The 17430-nt window shown below is 47.5% G+C and overlaps 8 protein-coding genes across 8 annotated transcripts; 2 read left to right on the top strand and 6 right to left on the bottom strand.

Moving 5' to 3' along the window:
* Positions 1–1391: 1391 nt before the first annotated feature.
* On the bottom strand, positions 1392–1712 carry ONS95_014926 (uncharacterized protein; the record flags this gene model as incomplete). Its single annotated transcript, XM_058508611.1, has 1 exon — positions 1392–1712. The coding sequence occupies one exon, from the start codon at positions 1710–1712 to the stop codon at positions 1392–1394; it is 321 nt and encodes a 106-aa protein (XP_058356298.1).
* Positions 1713–1783: 71 nt separating this feature from the next.
* Positions 1784–2960, bottom strand: ONS95_014925 (uncharacterized protein). The gene is made up of 3 exons (XM_058508610.1): positions 2504–2960; positions 2137–2444; positions 1784–2086 (listed from the first exon to the last, which is right to left on the bottom strand). The coding sequence occupies exons 1-3, from the start codon at positions 2647–2649 to the stop codon at positions 2001–2003; spliced, it is 540 nt and encodes a 179-aa protein (XP_058356297.1). The 5' UTR covers positions 2650–2960; the 3' UTR covers positions 1784–2000.
* Positions 2961–3530: 570 nt separating this feature from the next.
* ONS95_014924 (uncharacterized protein) lies at positions 3531–4888 on the bottom strand. Its single transcript, XM_058508609.1, has 3 exons — positions 4741–4888; positions 4562–4656; positions 3531–4436 (listed from the first exon to the last, which is right to left on the bottom strand). The coding sequence occupies exons 1-3, from the start codon at positions 4794–4796 to the stop codon at positions 3601–3603; spliced, it is 987 nt and encodes a 328-aa protein (XP_058356296.1). The 5' UTR covers positions 4797–4888; the 3' UTR covers positions 3531–3600.
* Positions 4889–5335: 447 nt separating this feature from the next.
* On the bottom strand, positions 5336–5854 carry ONS95_014923 (uncharacterized protein; the record flags this gene model as incomplete). The annotated part of the gene is made up of 1 exon (XM_058508608.1): positions 5336–5854. The coding sequence occupies one exon, from the start codon at positions 5852–5854 to the stop codon at positions 5336–5338; it is 519 nt and encodes a 172-aa protein (XP_058356295.1).
* A 709-nt stretch (positions 5855–6563) lies between these two features.
* Positions 6564–9801, top strand: ONS95_014922 (uncharacterized protein; the record flags this gene model as incomplete). Its single annotated transcript, XM_058508607.1, has 5 exons — positions 6564–6699; positions 6843–6979; positions 7075–7253; positions 7348–8048; positions 8141–9801. The coding sequence occupies 5 exons, from the start codon at positions 6564–6566 to the stop codon at positions 9799–9801; spliced, it is 2814 nt and encodes a 937-aa protein (XP_058356294.1).
* A 1260-nt stretch (positions 9802–11061) lies between these two features.
* On the top strand, positions 11062–11994 carry ONS95_014921 (uncharacterized protein; the record flags this gene model as incomplete). The annotated part of the gene is made up of 2 exons (XM_058508606.1): positions 11062–11355; positions 11587–11994. 2 exons carry the CDS (start codon positions 11062–11064, stop codon positions 11992–11994), a joined length of 702 nt encoding a protein of 233 aa, XP_058356293.1.
* A 775-nt stretch (positions 11995–12769) lies between these two features.
* Positions 12770–14309, bottom strand: ONS95_014920 (uncharacterized protein). Its single transcript, XM_058508605.1, has one exon. It carries the CDS (start codon positions 14224–14226, stop codon positions 13213–13215), a length of 1014 nt encoding a protein of 337 aa, XP_058356292.1. The 5' UTR covers positions 14227–14309; the 3' UTR covers positions 12770–13212.
* Positions 14310–14598: 289 nt separating this feature from the next.
* On the bottom strand, positions 14599–15991 carry ONS95_014919 (uncharacterized protein; the record flags this gene model as incomplete). Its single annotated transcript, XM_058508604.1, has 4 exons — positions 14599–14680; positions 14732–15069; positions 15118–15815; positions 15874–15991. The coding sequence occupies 4 exons, from the start codon at positions 15989–15991 to the stop codon at positions 14599–14601; spliced, it is 1236 nt and encodes a 411-aa protein (XP_058356291.1).
* Between the last annotated feature and the right edge of the window lie 1439 nt (positions 15992–17430).

Here is a 17430-nt window from a genome sequence, read left to right as displayed (position 1 = left end):
ACAAGGTGCATCAAAGTTTTGGAGGTAATCGCTTGAGATGTCCTCGATGAAATGTCGCAGGGTCGTAACAACAGCCTGAGGCTTGCCAAAAATAATGATATGGGGCGAATAAAGAGACCTGAAGGTATACATGTGAGTATTGATAACACGATAAAATCCTCCTAATTGATCCACTGATCTCAAACAACGCGGGTGTAGATTTTGGCTGACGACTCTTCGATCGCTGAGCCAGAGCAACCATAATGGCAAGATAGAAGGGATCAAAAGCACCGTCCTCATCTCCAGTGTTGAATGTAGAAACGACGATACGAGCGTTGAACTTGAGCTTGTTTGAAGTGATGAACCCGTCGGGCAGGACACCAAGTTGTGTCCACACAAGCCACGGCCTGGTTACACGACTGATTGTGGTAGTGGAAATTGGGAGATCCGAGCCGTGCCACGTGGCGCTTGTTATAGTAGAAAAACAACAATGACCTTCAAATAGGAGTTAGTCAAGCTTAGGTTAGAATAGAGGAACGGTTGTTCATTCAAGCAGCAGGACTAACGTACCACTTATGCATTGTTTGAGTTGCAACTTCTAGCAGATCCATAAACATGCTTCAAATGTACTGCTCTTTCAACAGCTACCGTCAGTTGAGTTCAACGGACGCAACACGAGATTGGTTTCTTTGTACCAATCGGCATGTGCATCCTTCTCTGATTGCTAGCTTCCATATAACTTGTACTTGAATACAGTTTGGGAGGGTTGAGCTTGCAGCTCAGATACTCAATATGTTCCTGCAGCCAAGCCAATGGATGTGATAACAGACGTGCGTGGAGGTTTTGATCAATGCTGAAGTGGATTAACCCTTTGACAAGTGTTGCGAGAACAATTGATGATTGACCCACGGCTGAGAGGCAGACTGAGTTTGAAATGATAATGCAAATTTGGGCGTGATGAGAGGTGTCTGGGTAGAGATAGAGGTATTCGTTGCGGAATCAGCGCCCAGAGGACTTTGAAGCGACGAATACAAAACAGATGAGGTCCGCTGAGAGGATGGCATTGTGAGTAATGGTATATTCTGAAAAGATATCGATGATGGTGTTGAAGAGACCAACAAACTACTTAACGAAGAGGTTGGTGGAGAATTTGAGGAAGAGGCAGGCGGGGAGCTTGAAAAGCAGCTCAATGGAGAGCACAAAGAAGACTCCGGCGGAGGACTTGATGGATATGTCGGCGGAGGACCCGAATTAACGTCAGACGGTGGCCTCAAGGTCAGCTCTTGTGAAAGTTGAACAGCTGGTAAAGGTGGCATTGGTTTAAGTGGTTTGTAGATCGAAATCTCTAGAGTAAAATCCATGATGGAGTTCGTGACTTAAGTGACCTGATAGGTATCTATGAAGAGACTGTCCTAATTCCCACCGGCCTTGGCGGCTGCATCCTGGAGAGCCTTGTATTCGGACGATTGAAGGGCTTCCATAGCTGAAGGTCTGCTCGTCGGATTAGGAACTGCCAAGAGGCGTATAACGTCCAGCACTGTCTTGGGAATACCAGCGTCCAGAGCTAGATTAGCCCACACTTCGAATGAGGGGATTTGCAAAAGTAGTTCATCCGAATCCTCGTTTGCTTGTGTTCTCGTAAGATTCTGGGCTAGCTTAAAATGGGACTGTAAGGTCTTATCAATATCATAAGGAGGAGGGATCAGTCTATGTGATGGATCGAAGAGGAGCATGATTTTCGCAAGGCATCATGCCATTGGGTGAATATGCGTTTTGTCAATGTTGTCGGCATTGCCCAGGATATTGCTATCAAATCGTTGTAATAACTTCATTCTTTAGCTTGGGTAAGAATAAGAGGCTGGCAACTAACCATCGCAGCGAGAGACCAAACATCGGCTTTACAAAGACAGTTCACCCTTGTCCAGACCTCAGGAGCACGAAATGCTTCTGGCTGAACCCAGCCCTGATTGCTGCCCTCTGGCCCCGCTACAGAAAATTAGAGTCACCCAATATTGTAATGTTTATTTCGTACCTAGCCCCAAGTCTCCGATTTTGACTTTATACAACCCGCCAAACATAGATATAAGAATACTCGCAGGTTTCAAGTCTGCTCTGCTTAGTGGATGGCGACATAACCTCTGGGGTTGGATAACATACCTGAGTAAACAAGGTGCTCTTTTTCTAACTCGACAAATGCTTGCAAGCATACCTTGACAATATTCGCGACTAATACGGGATCGTTCATATATTCCGCGAGAGGAACCTCTCCCAGAGTCGTGTCCATCCATTCAAAGGCTAAACAGAAGGGATTCTGGGCCGTCCAACATGTAGGGTTGTTGATAATGTCACACAAATTTCGAAAGTTGCTTGACCTTTCCATAGAAGGCTTTTTGTAGTACTTGTACTCCTTGAGGAGGCAGTCCACCTGAGTCTGATTTTCAGGATCAGCACTTTTCACAACCGCCCTGGTACGAGAATCAGTACAGAATCCTATAGGGACATACAGCTGAGTTTTCAGGCGTACCATCGACTTTTTGGAAGAAGAGTTTGAACGCCAGGTAAGACCTCTGCCTTGAATACAGAGCTGAAAACAGTCTTATCACCAAGTTTTCCAACCAGACGAAATGAGTACTTGCTCCCATACAGAGTGGTCCCAAGACGTAGAGCCATTGTCCTTGATTCTTGATGGACAATATGTTGCGCGCGTGATATCTAGATGCACCATGAAGCAAAGGCCTTTGGTATAGAGGCGCACTGCACTGATACAGTGCAGAGGCCTGCACCGTTGTGATCTAGTGAGGTCGGATGTCAATGAGAAACTGCCGTGTTGAATAAGTAAATCGTAACTGTTCCCAGCATCGAGAGTCTTCCAATGAGCCAAAATTAATGCCTGATTATTCGAGGGGACTTAATCCGTCGTTCATCGAATTCGGATAGTATCCGGTGAAAATGTAGTAGAGGGGACATCCTACCTACCTAGGTCCCTAAGGTAGGTGCCATTACTGTGATCACATGATCTCGCGATCCACTCGTCCCAACGGGCACCGGGCACCTTGGTTGGAGCTAATGTAAAGACGGGAGGTGGATATATGTACAGAAGCTCTGGGTAAGCAATTCTCAAGATGGACTACTCATATTGTTCGAGTCGCGAGACTTGGACGGATTCCTATGCCTTGCTGTTCCAACCTTTAATATGCTAGGTCGAAACCCCCCAATCAAGAGTTTGTGATAAATTGCTACCATCAATATCATTACAGAAGGAGACGTGAGAAATCTAGCAACATATCCCACCAACTCTCAGTTTGCCGCAGTTTCGAAGGGGGTTCAGACCACGAGGTTCAACCCACATTATCAGGCTCATCAGCTTTCTTAAGTGGATCTTCCCCAGCCTAGAGAATGTAAGCAATGGCACTGTTACATTTTCAATTAATACATAGGTAAGTTATGAAGCGAAAGAAACTAGGCATTACTAGTAGATTTCATGCCGTAGCTTCAAAAGAGAGGATACTCAACAATGCCTCGTTTGACTGTACTCGAATTTGAGAGAAGAGTTTCGATGCAGGTTTTCATTTTCAGCTAAATATCATGTACACCTCATCCATCACCTCTCTTCCGTATCAATCAAAACTTCGGCACAAACATTGGCGTATTTTTCTTCCACTCTTGATAGTCCTTCCTATCCCCATACCTCTTATCATACTTCTTCTCACTCAATGGCACCCCACTGACCTTCAACAACAAAAATGTCACAAAAGCCGGACTCACAGCACACATTCCCATCCCAACCAATCTTCCCACTCCTCCCATCCCAGCCATTCCCATCCCTCTCAATCCCACACTACTACCCAGAACTCCTGCCGCCGTGACCGCAATACCAGTCCACAGTGTGCTCTCCCCGAAGTAATTCGGATGCCGACTCTTCGACCACAGTCCCGAGGTGAGGAACTCTTCATCATGCTCCTTGCGCTTCTTAGCAGCCGACCAAGCAGATTTCTGTCTGTCCGCAAGGATCTCAAACGTGAAGCCACCCAGGAAGAGCGTAAGGCCAGCGATATCGGTCAGTGTGAGAACAGGGAGGGTGGACAGCAGGGTGTGCGGGATGCTGTTAAGACCCAGGATGGGGAGCAGGCAGAGGGAGACCCATGTTGCTTGGGCTATGAAGGCTCCGAGGAATTTTGGGGGCTGTTTCTTGATCTCGTCAAAGCGAGAGTCGTGACCGTCGGCCAACACGCGTTGGAAGAGGTAGCTGCCGAGACGGGTGGCCCAGATCGAGACTGCGGTGCTGAGGACGACTTGGCGCCAGTTTAGACCGTGAGGCCCGCCGGTGCCTGTGAATGCAGCGAGGAGAGATGGCAATGCTGGTTTGGCTGTTCCAGCAAGGGAGGCTGCTGCGCGAGCCCGGAGTGTGGGTAAGTAGAGGGAGAGGGCAGTGACCGAGAGGTAAGTTAGGGAGCCGGCTAAGAATTTGTTAGTTTCGGTTTCAGTTTTCGAGTTGAAAAGCGGGAATATTGAGGTATACGGATGGAGAAGGAGTCTAGGAGTGATAATGACTGAAAGATATGGTGGGGTAGAATAGTCTTACAAAGATCATAGAAGCGCTCGGATTGGGCAAGGATGGAGGGGACTGCTACGGCTCCTTGGATGGCGAAGGCGGTCGCTATTGAGGGGACGAGTGTTCTGAGAGGTGTCAGTCACAATGCATAGACATATAAGCAGGTAGGGAGGAGTTATCGGGGAAATTGTGTCTATTTCTACACATACCTGAGGAAGGGGTTCCGGAAATTGGTCACATGGAGAAGAGTTTGGAGAAGAGTCATCGTGAGTATGCACTCTGACAATCAATGAAAGTCAAGCCGACCAACGCAAGAGGATACCCAATCGTCAGGCTCGCAGTGGATGTTATTGATGCTGAGGATTGAGAGTCGAAAATGGTTGTGGAATGTGAAGCATATGCAGCATGAGGGGTCTCTCGTAAATAGCTGACGTTTCACAAGGCTAAGGTAGTTCTTCAGCCTTACGCAATATTATATTGTGACGACATTATGCACAGTAGCGGCGGGCCCTATCGGACACGGCCTTCTGCGCTTGTCCGCCACGGTATTCCATCAGCCTTGTCTTGGCGGGAGTTGTGGTAATGCGAGTCATCACGGATTTATTCGTTCGGAAGATATCCTACATCCTGCAGAGCCATGCAGAGCGCAATGCCAGCATGGAACGGCAGAAGCGTGTCAGGGTGGGCTGGGTACAAACGTGAAGTACCCACGGACGCTGGAGCCGTGGAAGGGCTGGGACATTATCCCAAGCAGAGCCAAATGGGGCTGCTGACTCTCATGGGAGGGTCCACGACGGTGGCTCTTCAAGATTCTTCGATATGTCCTGCCGTAGCTACCTCCAGTATCTCCCTCTCCATACCTTCAACGAGCATCACCTCTATGCCGGCATCTTCCAATTGTTTTCTTCCAGTATTCTCTCCCACGAACTTCTCAGGCTCCTTTAATCCAACATACACTGTCTTTATAGCATTTCCCAGCTTGAGTATCCGTTCGACACAAGGCAGGTTCCCACTTAATCTCTTGAAGCAAGGCTCGACCGTGGTATACAGCACTGTTCCCTTTGGCAGTACATTCCCAAGTGCATCTTCGGCTATTTTGTGCTGGCCGGCCAGTTTGGTAAAGCAAGATTGTTCCGCATGTGTGTTCCCTTCGCATTCAAGTGTGTAGCCTGTTGCGAGAACTGTGTTCGTATTGCTGTCGACCAGCAGAGCCCCAACTCGATAGTTCGTGGGTTTCGGGGGAGATTGACGTGCCAGCTCTAGAGCTTCTCGCATGAATCCGATGTGGTCGAGTGATTTTAAAGACTTGCCGGGAGTAGACATGGTTTCTGCAATGTGCTGATGAGAGACAAGCTTCCTCTTGACTGTTCGTTACGTAGTCGGCGAGGGATCCTTGGCTTGTGAATCATTTAGACGCCGAAACGCCGCCTCGTCCTCTACCAGGATCGTCGGATCTTGCTCTGGAGATAAATCCGCTGAAATCCCATGTTCCACAACGGCAATCCAATTCAAAATATCCCAGTAAGTCTGTCATTGGCATTATCGCCGATCTTAAATGGCACCACGGAGCTCCGACCTGTATAATATTCGGCCGATCTTCCACACCGAGTCCAGAAAGCCATCGGCACACGACGTCACATGGTAGCGAGTTGGAGACCAAGGTCCAACATCAACAGACGAGACGAAACGAAACGACAAAGACGATGATGACCCTGACCCTCAGCCCACTATCGTCCAAAGCTGACACTTCTGCCTTTTCCATCTGACATCCAACCATTCATCCACCCGCGCCATACGATAAGCCGTCTGCATATCTCGCCCGTTCGCATTGGCCTCGGATCTCAATCGCTCTGGAAATCTACGTCGCGAGCGATTTAGTTTCAACCCCACCACATCCGGCATCTACGGAACGCAGCACAAATCAGACTTCAATAACAGCCTCGAGCCTGCGGGCACACCCACAAGTCTCCTTGCTTGGCTGGAGTGCTTGCAAGACAACTTCAGATGAACACATGGAAATCCCCGGGACACCATGTCTGATGCCCTGCCGAAGATTAAGGTGACCGATTCGCAGCATCCAGATGGTCACAGCACGCCTCTCGACTCGCCCTCTACTGCCACGGATGGCGGCCAAACAACAAGGCCGAGGTCTGCAACCTCATCAGAAGGTAAATCTCCCAATATCAGCTTGTCTGATATGCGCAAAGCTCCTGGGGTCTGCCCATTCTTGGTTATAATAATGTCCAAATGCTATGGCTTCTGCCTCTGGCCCTAGTGCTCATTCTCATGCTGACAACAGCTCTCAAAACAGGAAATACCCAATCCAATGGCAAGAGGCCACCAATCAATAACCTAATACGAAACCCGTCGAATAGGGAGAGTAATGGACCAAGTTCTACTCCGCAGCAACAAGCTCGTCCAACCACTGCAATTGACCCTCTTTCCCATGTATGTCCTCCACGGCCATAAGCCAATATGTCACAAAGCAATATGTTCTATGAGAAACAATTGTCAGGATAAGGGTCGCTAATGCTAAGCCTTAGCACATCCTCAAAAGAACAAACACAGAAAACACTATTCCGCAGAAGCTGCGTAACGCTGGCAGTCCCGAAAGTCCAAACACCGAAGTTGGAAGCCCAATCAGTCCCGAGCTTCCGCCACCTGGGAGACAACTGACACCCGAGATCATTCGTAGTGATAGTATTCCTAGCAAAGAGAAGAAGTAAGTGTCTCACTGGTCTACAAGCGCCTCAGCTGCTTACTATGAAGCATGTGGCTTGCTTCTGACAACTCATTTGCTAACAACAACACTACAGAAAAGGTGTATCGTTCCTCAGCCGATTCGCTATCATAGGAGGCAAGAAGAAAGACAACCATGGAGATATGGATGATGACGAGTCCGAGCAAGGCGATCAACGCACAGAAGGAATGAACGCGCATGTCTTCTCCTCGTCGATTGGAGCGAATGGATATATTCCTCAGCACAAGGAGCCGCCGAGATACATCAAGGTCCGAGCGCATAACAAGAAGGTCAGAGAGTTTGATCGTATGTTCCTGGCGCAAGAGTTGACCGGAACGAAACATGCCTTGAGCGAAGAGAAAGTGCCTGGCTTGACCTCAACAGCCTCTGAGCTTCCACATCCGCACAAGAACTCGAAATTCTTCAAGACAAGTGGCGCAGTATGGGCGACGGAATTTAGTAAATGTGGAAAGTATCTTGCAGCGGCTGGCCAAGATCAAGTTGTGCGAGTCTGGGCTGTGATCTCAACGCCAGAAGAGAGGCGGGCACATGAATATGAAGAGGATGTCAAGTCCAGTACTTCGGGAGCGGCAAGGTTGAGCGCACCAGTCTTCAGATCGACGCCTATTCGAGAATTCGAGGGGCATACGGGAGATATACTTGACTTGAGTTGGAGCAAAAACAACTTTTTGTTGTCTTCGTCGATGGACAAGACAGTGAGGTTGTGGCATATTTCAAGACAAGAATGCCTATGCACGTTTAAACACAAGGATTTTGGTTTGTCCCCCGAAGTTCACCAGTATTCTGTGCTTTTGCTGCGATTTTGTACTTCAGATTGTAGAAATATGTTTTTACTAACTTCCTCCCAGTCACATCAATAGCCTTCCATCCTCGGGACGACCGCTTCTTCTTGGCAGGATCATTAGACTCAATCCTTCGACTTTGGAGTATCCCGGACAAATCTGTTTCCTTTTGGAAACAGTTACCCGATCTTATAACAGCAGTTGCCTTCACGCCTGATGGGAAGACAGCTATTGCCGGTGTGCTTAGTGGACTGTGCTTGTTTTACGAGACTTCGGGGCTCCTCTCTCAAGGTCAGATTCATGTGCGGTCTAGCCGAGGCAAGAATGCCAAGGGATCCAAGATCACAGGCATTCGAACAACGACATATCCACCAAATGATCTGAATGGTGAGGTTAAAATCCTTGTTACTAGCAATGACTCAAGAGTCAGATTATACAATCTGAAAGACAAAAGTCTGGAAATGAAGTTTAGGGGTCACGAGAATACTTCCAGTCAAATCAATGCTAGCTTTAGCGATGATGCGACTTATGTTATCTGCGGAAGCGAGGATAGAAAGTCATATATATGGAATACTGGACCGATCGACCTGGAGAACAACAAAGACAAACGTCCTCTGGAGTTCTTCGAAGCGCACTCAGCTATGGTTACCGCAACTGCCATTGCCCCAACAGCTACGCGGCAACAACTTGGCAACTCTGGTGATCCAATTTACGACCTTTGTAATCCGCCGCCCGTAACATTACTCTCTCGCGAGGAGTCGAATGCCTCCTCGATTCCAAAAGCTGGATCAGAAAAACGTCTTTCTGATCCCGTAAGCGAGCCTGTGAAAACACCAGCTTACCTTGCAAGAAGTTCTCATAATGACGGTTTAATCATCGTCACAGCTGATTATCTTGGCTCGATCAAGGTCTTTAGGTGTGATTGTGCATTCCAGAAGAGGAGAAATGACCATTGGGAAACCAGCTCAACTTTCTCTAAGAAAGTCATCAAGAGATCAGGAAGCATCATGACCCGCAACTCAGGTGGCTCCCATTCTCGACGCAACTCGCAATCACAAAGCTCTCTTGTCAGTGCTGCTGGCTTACATTCGGATCATATCCTCTCTTGGCGAAACGGAATCACTGATGACTCCAGCATTCGAAGCGTCACTAAAACCAACAGAAGCGACCGAAGTGTTTCTCCTGGAAAGTTTACCAGAAATTCTCAATCCAACTTGAGCTCTCAAAATAACCTGGCGAGCACGGCCCGTCAACAACCTTATGCTCCAGCACCATTAACACAAGCTTCTCCCAGTGTGTCGACGACCAGCCCGCCCCAGAGCATCTCAGATGCGACAAGCAGGCGAAAAAGCAGCCAGAGCGGCCTGCCCGGGAAGCCGCCTACCCCCGGCTTCGTGATCAGCAGAGACGAAGCGAATCCGCTAAAACTCGACCCCGTTGGGAAGTCATACCAATTCTGGAATGTCGCAAGCTGGAAACCTCAAGCCTCCCGCGAGACTGGAAAGCTCGACAACGACAGTCTGCGACCACCATTAGATCGTGGCGGAAGTGTCATCAGTAAGCTCAGCTCCGAAGAAGGTTCTTCAGGTGAAATGGAGGACGGAGATGAGAGCGAAGGCGAATCTTTGTCCTGTCGAAAATGTAACGGCAAGGATTTCCGAGCACGGAAAGTTGCTGGTAAAGGATTGGTCATGGTATGTACTCGTTGTGGGTCTGGCGTTGAGTAATAGGAACCATAGACGGGGCGGAAAAATCGTAGCAGACAGCTGCGCAGAATTTTTGTATACTATGATGATTGATTGGATTATGGGAGCATTGCTTGGGTATTAGCGATGTACTTTTCCTGGGCTGGTTAGTCTTGATATCCTTTGGTGACAGACAATGATAATGTGGGTTTATCAGGCAAGGTCGTCAAGGAAATGATAGAACCAATCTCCTGCAGACTTCGCAGATACCATCTAGATCAAAAACCTGAAGGGACTCGTTTTGGAGATTTGTGACCCTGTGGCTGGCTAAATCAAGATCTTCTGGCCAGTTCTGTGAGTCCAAGACATCAGTAGTGGTCGAAAAAAAGTCCTTGTTTTATCCTGCGACTTCCATCATAACCTAACTTCACAAGCAGTCTGATACCAAGCAAAGACACTAGAAGACCTGAAGAGCGATTTGAATTCATTTCCCATATGACACATATTCTCTCAAGCTATACTGCGTACAAACGATCCTTCCGGACCGGGGAAACTCGGGACTTAGGTATTAATCAGCCCACCTTACAACACAAGCACAGCACATGAGCGTACTTGGCATCTTTGTTACAAATAATGGTTCGATCATTTCAACCATCCCCATTTTTCTTCTCTGCGTACCCATTGCTCCAATCTCGGTATTTGGATTACCACCCCAGCAGAATCCCAGGCTGGGTCCTTTACTGCGTGATATTGTAATCCAGTGCTTCTCGTTGGATCATTCAGACATGATGGGCCACATTAAGTTACAGTTGTGCGCAGCTCGGCTTTCGAAGCCGAGTCCTGCAGGGTCTTCCCGTTCTCATCTCATGATAGGTAGGGATTTTGAGGGTGGCGCTTCATAGGAAAACGATCTCCTACTGGGGTTCCCTAATATTTGTGCTTTCTCCGTTACTTCTCCTTGGAGTTATGTATTCTGAGGCGATTCGTGGTGCGTGGTTTTCGATTTTGGGTATGATGATGTGGATGCAGATGTGTCATTGACAGCGCTTGTTTTTGTACGCGGGATGCGGATGAGGACATATATGTTGATGTATGGTTGCGAAGGTAGGTTCTAGGAGGGCTTGCTATAATTATTCAGTTGTTTTCACTGTCCCCGTACAGCATTAACATTGTACTATTTGGGAGATTTTGATCCACCTATCCATTGATCTCACTTTCACCCTCAAGATCGACAGTATCTTGTGAACTCCTCTCAGCGCCGTCCCTACACAGACACCACATCAGTCCATCACACTTTTCAGAATGCAGCATATCTCACCTTCATCCCTTGAAAAACTCCCCTCGCGGATCTCCTACCTCTCTACCTTTCTCGATCTCACCCCCTTGGACGGCGAAGCCCTCCTAGCAGCAAAACCTCTCATCGCACCACTCATCCCCACAATCCTTGATGCCGTCTACAGCAAGCTGCTGTCTTTCGACATCACGGCCAAAGCCTTTGTACCGAAGAATACGGATTATGAGGGAGAATTGGTGAAAAGTGTGCGGGAATTGACGTTGGAACATCCACAAATTGCGTTGAGGAAGGACTTCTTGAAGGTTAGTTTCTATGGTTCTGATCTATTTACTTTCATCCCCATATTTCGTTCTGTTCTGAGTTCTTTCTTGTTTCGACTTGTCCAGGACTGGAATCCCCTTAGCTACTATCTATGACGGAGATGGATATTGAGAGACTCCGGCGCACACGTTGCGCTGTTGACTCTTGCCCACCTTATGTATTTACTTTGCAAAGGTTTAACATCATGAAACTCTTACCAACCTTCCTCCCAGAACTACCTCGTCAAATTCGTCTCCACCACAGATCTAACACCCACCTCGCCTTTCTGGGTATACCTCAATAACGTTGGCATTATGCACACCGGCCAACCGGGCTTCAAGCACTGTGCCAAGCGTCCAGAGCTGCGAGTAGAGTACATCCATATGGGCGCGCTCCTAGGTTACGTAGTTGATATCGTTATCGGTGCTGTGATGAGTATGGATGTTATTGATATTGAGATGAAGTGTAAGGTCATCAGGGCACTGAATAAGGTTGTTTGGATCCAGAATGATTTGATGGCAAGGCATTATTTGGCAAAGAGCGGAGAAAACGGGATCGAGGAATTGGCGCCTACGCCGCCGTTATCTGAAGGGGAAGGGGGGACTGAGGAGAGAAAGGGTAAGTGTCCATTTTCTGAGTAGTTATTGGAGGGGTGAGCATGGAACCTTTGGCGATCAGGCGGCTGCGGATGGTATGTTTATTGAGAATAATTTTAAATGACAATAATGAGCTGCCTATCTGGTTTGTCGCAAGCATGCGTCGTTGGTCCTGAATTCTCGCTTACTGGAGCACCTTTCCTCAATGTCAACAATGCCCAATTGGGTCATATAAAGACAGCGATCCTCTCAGAATGCCATCTAGATTTTATCACCAATACTAGAATGACCGAATAGTGGGACTACGAATGTTTGAAGATTCCTCGATTGACGTTGCTTAATCATTTTGGAGACGAACTCAGAAGGCTCCCCCACCATACACGTTAAAGTCCCCGACTCCCGCGAGAAAAAACAGGGGGGCCCACTACTGACACAAAGCCGAGATCTACCATTGATCTCGAAAGTATGTTTCATTCTTTCCCTTGGTTGGGGAGATAAGTTTAAATGAACATTATGTTCTTGACTCCGAATTTACACAGGCCTTGAGAAGTGGAAATGGAAAATCCTTGTGATTAATTCAATCTAGAGAACGGCATGAAACAATTCACGCTCTGAACTGTGTAATTAATCGTAATTAAGAAAATACTACCCATGTGTGGCAAGTTATGGGAGGCTCTTGGCTGAACACATTTCGTCAGGACGATAGCTAGGTGAACCTAAAATAACTGGCGATCACTTCCAGGTTCTGTTCCATTCAAAAATCACCTGTTTTGTTTCACTCATAATATATGGGATGGCGGTCTTCAGGCCGAAGCGGAAACCGAAGTAGAAGAATTCAGCCGTACTATTCCATGTATAACATTAACATCTACCTATCTTTCAGAATGTCCATTAGCTCGATCCAATACCTAATCGCCACACAGACGTCCTTTTTCTGACGGAGATTGTCTCTGCCGCAGAATTTGCAATGCATGCTCGATGGTGACTCTTTGGGGCTCGTCGTTCCCTCTTCTCAAGTTCTCCTCAATGGAGGAACGAAGGATCAACCTTAAATATTCTCTGGAAATGAGGATATGCTCTGCTCCTATGCTTAGTCTTCTCCTTAGACTCGGTTCGCTATAAGGCTCGTGACTTCCAGCATCCACGCTCCGAGGTGATACCATAGTGCGAGGAGTTGATGGTCTTGATCAAGGGACTTCCAATAGGTTGAAATGTGCTTCCAAGAACTCCGTTTTGATCTCCTTCCCTATCACGACTTGGCATTCATCTTCTTTCACGATGCAAATCTGTCGATGCACCTTCTCCCATGACTTCCAGCCATCTCTCCCTAGCCGTATTCAATCTTTCTCTCCTGTCTATCATGTCAAGTATATCTTGTTGGCTCATCCTCTCGAAATCTTCATCTGCAATATGATCTTCTCGCACAAACACAGGCTGAATAGCACTTCGCCGAGAATTCATCAGAATTTCTGCCCGCTGTCTACGACGCAGCTCTTCGACAAGAGGTCCATTGGGTAAGTAGGAAGCAACTGCCCCATTCCCCGGAAAGCGATCATCCAAGTCATTGACAAGGCGATGCAAAGATAAATAGTCAAGAGGCACCATAAGATCCTCCCCTGATCTTTGAAAACGGTGACGGGAGAATTGCTGCCGGAAGTGAGGGCCGACAATCATCAACGTAGCAGTACCATCACTTATGATCGAGTAACGTAACGTATCGATGATTTGACGGCAGAGAGGACATCTGAGTAGTGACTCATCATACCATTCGGTGTACACGCTTATCAGCCATGGCATTAGGCAATCCATGTCAAACTTGTGGCCGCATGGTTGAAGAATGCAGAGTGTGGAGATTTCTTCGAAGCATATTGTGCAGTTTTCTAGCCTTTCAGCAGCCGGAGTCTCTGATATTGGTCTGGGCTCCGCCCGTGACTCATTTCCAGGTTCTGCTTGAACCTCCTCCGGCCTTGCCACCTGCTCTTCGGTGGTGGAATGAAGAGCAGGCGAAGTAGAATCTTTCGATCTTGAGCCATGCCGAAAGAAATACAATACATGTCCCAGATCTCGAGAAGCTACTTGTAGAGTCTGGATAAGTGTGCCTACTTGGCTATCCGATCCTAGCGCTTCCGCGATTTCGGCCTGGGAGAAGTAGTCGTAACCGTCATCGAGAAGCGTCAAAACTCGGTCTATTTGTCCTCTGGTATCTTGTATTTGGGTGATAGCATGATGCTGAGTCCTAGCAATATTTCCTCCCTGTTCTCCTCCAACAGTATTCATTTTTGGTACTTCAGCTCTGTGAGACGAAATATGAAATATTTTAAAAGAAAAGGTTGTAAACTTCTCGAGAGGACAGTCCCAGGCGTTATATACTTGCTGTTATTCTGACCTGAGTGGGAACCGGCCAAGTCGTCGTTTCAGACGAGTCACAACGCCTCAAAAATTTCGAGTGACTTCCATGATTGTAGTCATTCATGCGACTCAAGTAATACTATCTATGAATCACACACCGTACAAGTCACGAAGAAGGACCTTGGAGACTGGAAAAGTCAAATAGCACCAAAATATGATTCTGCTGTCAATAAAACTCTTTGCAACAATGTATACACAAGAACATGAATACTGAACATGGCATAAAGCGTCATTCACGATCTAAATGTATTTGACCAGGGTGTCGATGTATGCAGCATAACCAGTGCCCGCTTCTGGCTCGAAGGAGAAGATATAGTCGCCCCTATGAAGCAAGTTAGGTCGAAGTGTTCCCAAAGTAAAGAGGAGTACGCACCACCATGGTCCACCTCCCCACCACATTGCACCCATCCAGACATCACTAGCAGCTACGAGAGAGTCCAGAAGTCCAGTGACAGCAGACTTGCAAACGTCATTTGCGCCGCCTGCGAGTTCGCCGATTATACCCTTCTTACCGTTCGCTTGAAGCCATTTGGTAGCTTCCGCAACGCGTTCAGCACCAATAGTAGAAGAGACACACACAGCTGAAGTTCCAGATCCATCGGAGTCGAGATATTGGTGCATCTCATAGACGATCTTGTTTGAAGGATCAGTGAGATTACCCATGACATCCGAGTTTCCAGAAGTAGTCCAGGTCCAGGCACCAGTGTAAGACTGTCAGGTTATTAGATACCGTTCAAAATGATTTGCAGTGCGACTTACAGTTCCTTCAACAAAGACATATTGCGTTGTAGCACCGGCAGCTCTGACACCATCGATGCATGCTTGGTTAAGATCAGCAACAAGTTGATTTGATGGCATGTCATGAAACTCATTGTTGCAGTCGAAGATCACTTTGTCGTCTGATTTGAACTCAGTGGCAACATTGCTCCAGAAACTCTTGAAATCCGATGTGGAAGTGATCACCGATCCTCCATATCGGCCAAAGTTATGAGGGTCGAGAACAGCATATGCCCCTGCGGCGGTGATGTGAGAGACTAAAGATGATAGGTCACCAAGGTATGTTTTGTCTAAAGTAGCAGTCATTGTTCCTTGGGCTAGACGCTCCATTAGGAAAGGGATGCGAAAGATGTTCATGCCCTTGCCAGTGAGTGTATCAATCGTGGATGTGAGTGGCCACGTGTAATCGGTGCCCAAAACACCAGGAATGTTGGTTTGACCAAATTCAGCACCAGACTCATTGACTCCTAGCCATTGTAGGGCGCCACTTGAGTTTGATGTAGCCCTAGCACCTGGTGCAGCTGCCTTAAGAGGTTTAGGCATAGCTGCAGAAATGGCAACGCTGCTAGGAGCCTCAGAAGCAGGGGCTGTTGGGGAAGATGTGACGAGGCTTGTAGAAGATGGCAAAGAGTCCGTGATAGGAAGGGCGGAAATGCTCGTAAGTGGAACTGTGACAGATACTAATAGACATATGTGAGCGAAATTCCACAGTAATCCGAAAATGGTATATACCAGTACCTCCTAAAGAGTTAGGTGGCTCAGAGTCACAACCCTCAATGGTGACATCCGTGATTGGAACAGCAGAGACTGAAACCAATAGGCTAGCTACAGCTATGATTGAAGTTGAGAAGCGCATTGCGTGAACGAGGGGATGGTTGGATCTGAAAGCAAAGAACGACAGGACTCGAGGAAGTGGTCAGAAGAAGACACTTGCCTTGGGAAGAAGCTCTATAAATCAAAATCTTCTCACATGGAACCCACCCACTGGGCTTGGAAATGAAATATCGTATGCCTTATATGTGGGGCTGGGCAGGCTTGATCCTTCTTATGGCGGATCAGAAGCGGGAATTTGAGAGTTATCGGAAAGGCACATTGCTTCACCGAGAACGACCAAGCCTAATGCCTGTTGAAGGGTCAGATGGAATGATCTGGTCAGAAACAAATTGGAAGGCATCATAAACGACACAGCGAGTGTTTGATGTGAGAGAAGTGATCTGCGATAGAGTGTGGTCTCCCTATCATGTTTATTTACATGAAACCGGGACTTGACGTAGTAAAAATGACTGCCGAACTGCATTAGCAGGCGACTGAACGATCAGGTGAATTAGGTCGGGACCTCGCAAGCATTGAGCCTAGCAATTCCTAGGAAACCAAATCCGCGCTTCTCTTCACGGAACAATGATAGAAGGAGAATCCTCCGATACCGATCTGCAGCTGGATTTAATGGTCTGGAAATCCAGAACGGTGTCCTTGACTCCGAGGTAGACTATTTTAATTGAGATTGTCAAGGAAGGTTACAGTATCGGGGACCGTACTGTAACACGAGAAAAGCCCCACTCGTGGACGACGACTCGAGAAAGATGAGAAGTTCAAGTTCAAGTACAAGTTCGGTCGAGGACAATTATGGTGGAAAGAAGGATAGACGTTAGAAAAAGCTTCGCTTAGAAGCTGAGATCATGGACTGACTGGGCAGGGCATTCACGCCCTTTTTCATCTCGCTACAGTGATGATCAGAAGTACAGGACCCGTACGTACAAGCAGTCAGTCCATCAGAACGCGCACTTCTCAGCACATCAACTCGACGATGCTGTGCTACTCAGTGCCAAATGTGCTTGTAGGAAGTCCACAAACAATTGAATACTAGCCCATGTAACATTGTTTTCACCATTCTTCAACTTGAACTATAACCTTAATGCTTCGTACAGTTCTTTCAAAAGCAGAGATTCTGCCCGAAGAAATATGCTGCTGCTGACCAGCTCAGGATCCAACCAAGGCCTGAACTTGTGCTCAACTTCCCCCCTCCACTAACGACCTGTCCGTGACCTACCGTCAAAGTGTCATTCATTGCAGTTCGCAGATTCTGCTCACAGAACCCTCGTCTCCATACCACGTATCCTCCCATGCCGAAGCCTAATCCGAAAGTGCATAACAGGGCGATGGAAAACAGGATCCATCTCACCGTCGAAGACTTCCCGTAGTTAAGCAAGAGCTGATAGGACTTGGGTTCTCGACGAGGAGCAACAACAGTCGATAAGCTATGTGGAAAGGTTTGGCGCTGTGCAGCAAGCCAGGGTT

This window comes from Cadophora gregata (assembly GCF_030347475.1).
Source record: "Cadophora gregata isolate MNR1 chromosome Unknown scaffold_9, whole genome shotgun sequence".
Classification (NCBI taxonomy): domain Eukaryota; kingdom Fungi; phylum Ascomycota; class Leotiomycetes; order Helotiales; family Ploettnerulaceae; genus Cadophora; species Cadophora gregata.
The sequence above is the reverse complement of the archived record's forward strand: the minus strand, read 5'-3'. Positions and strand labels throughout refer to the sequence as shown.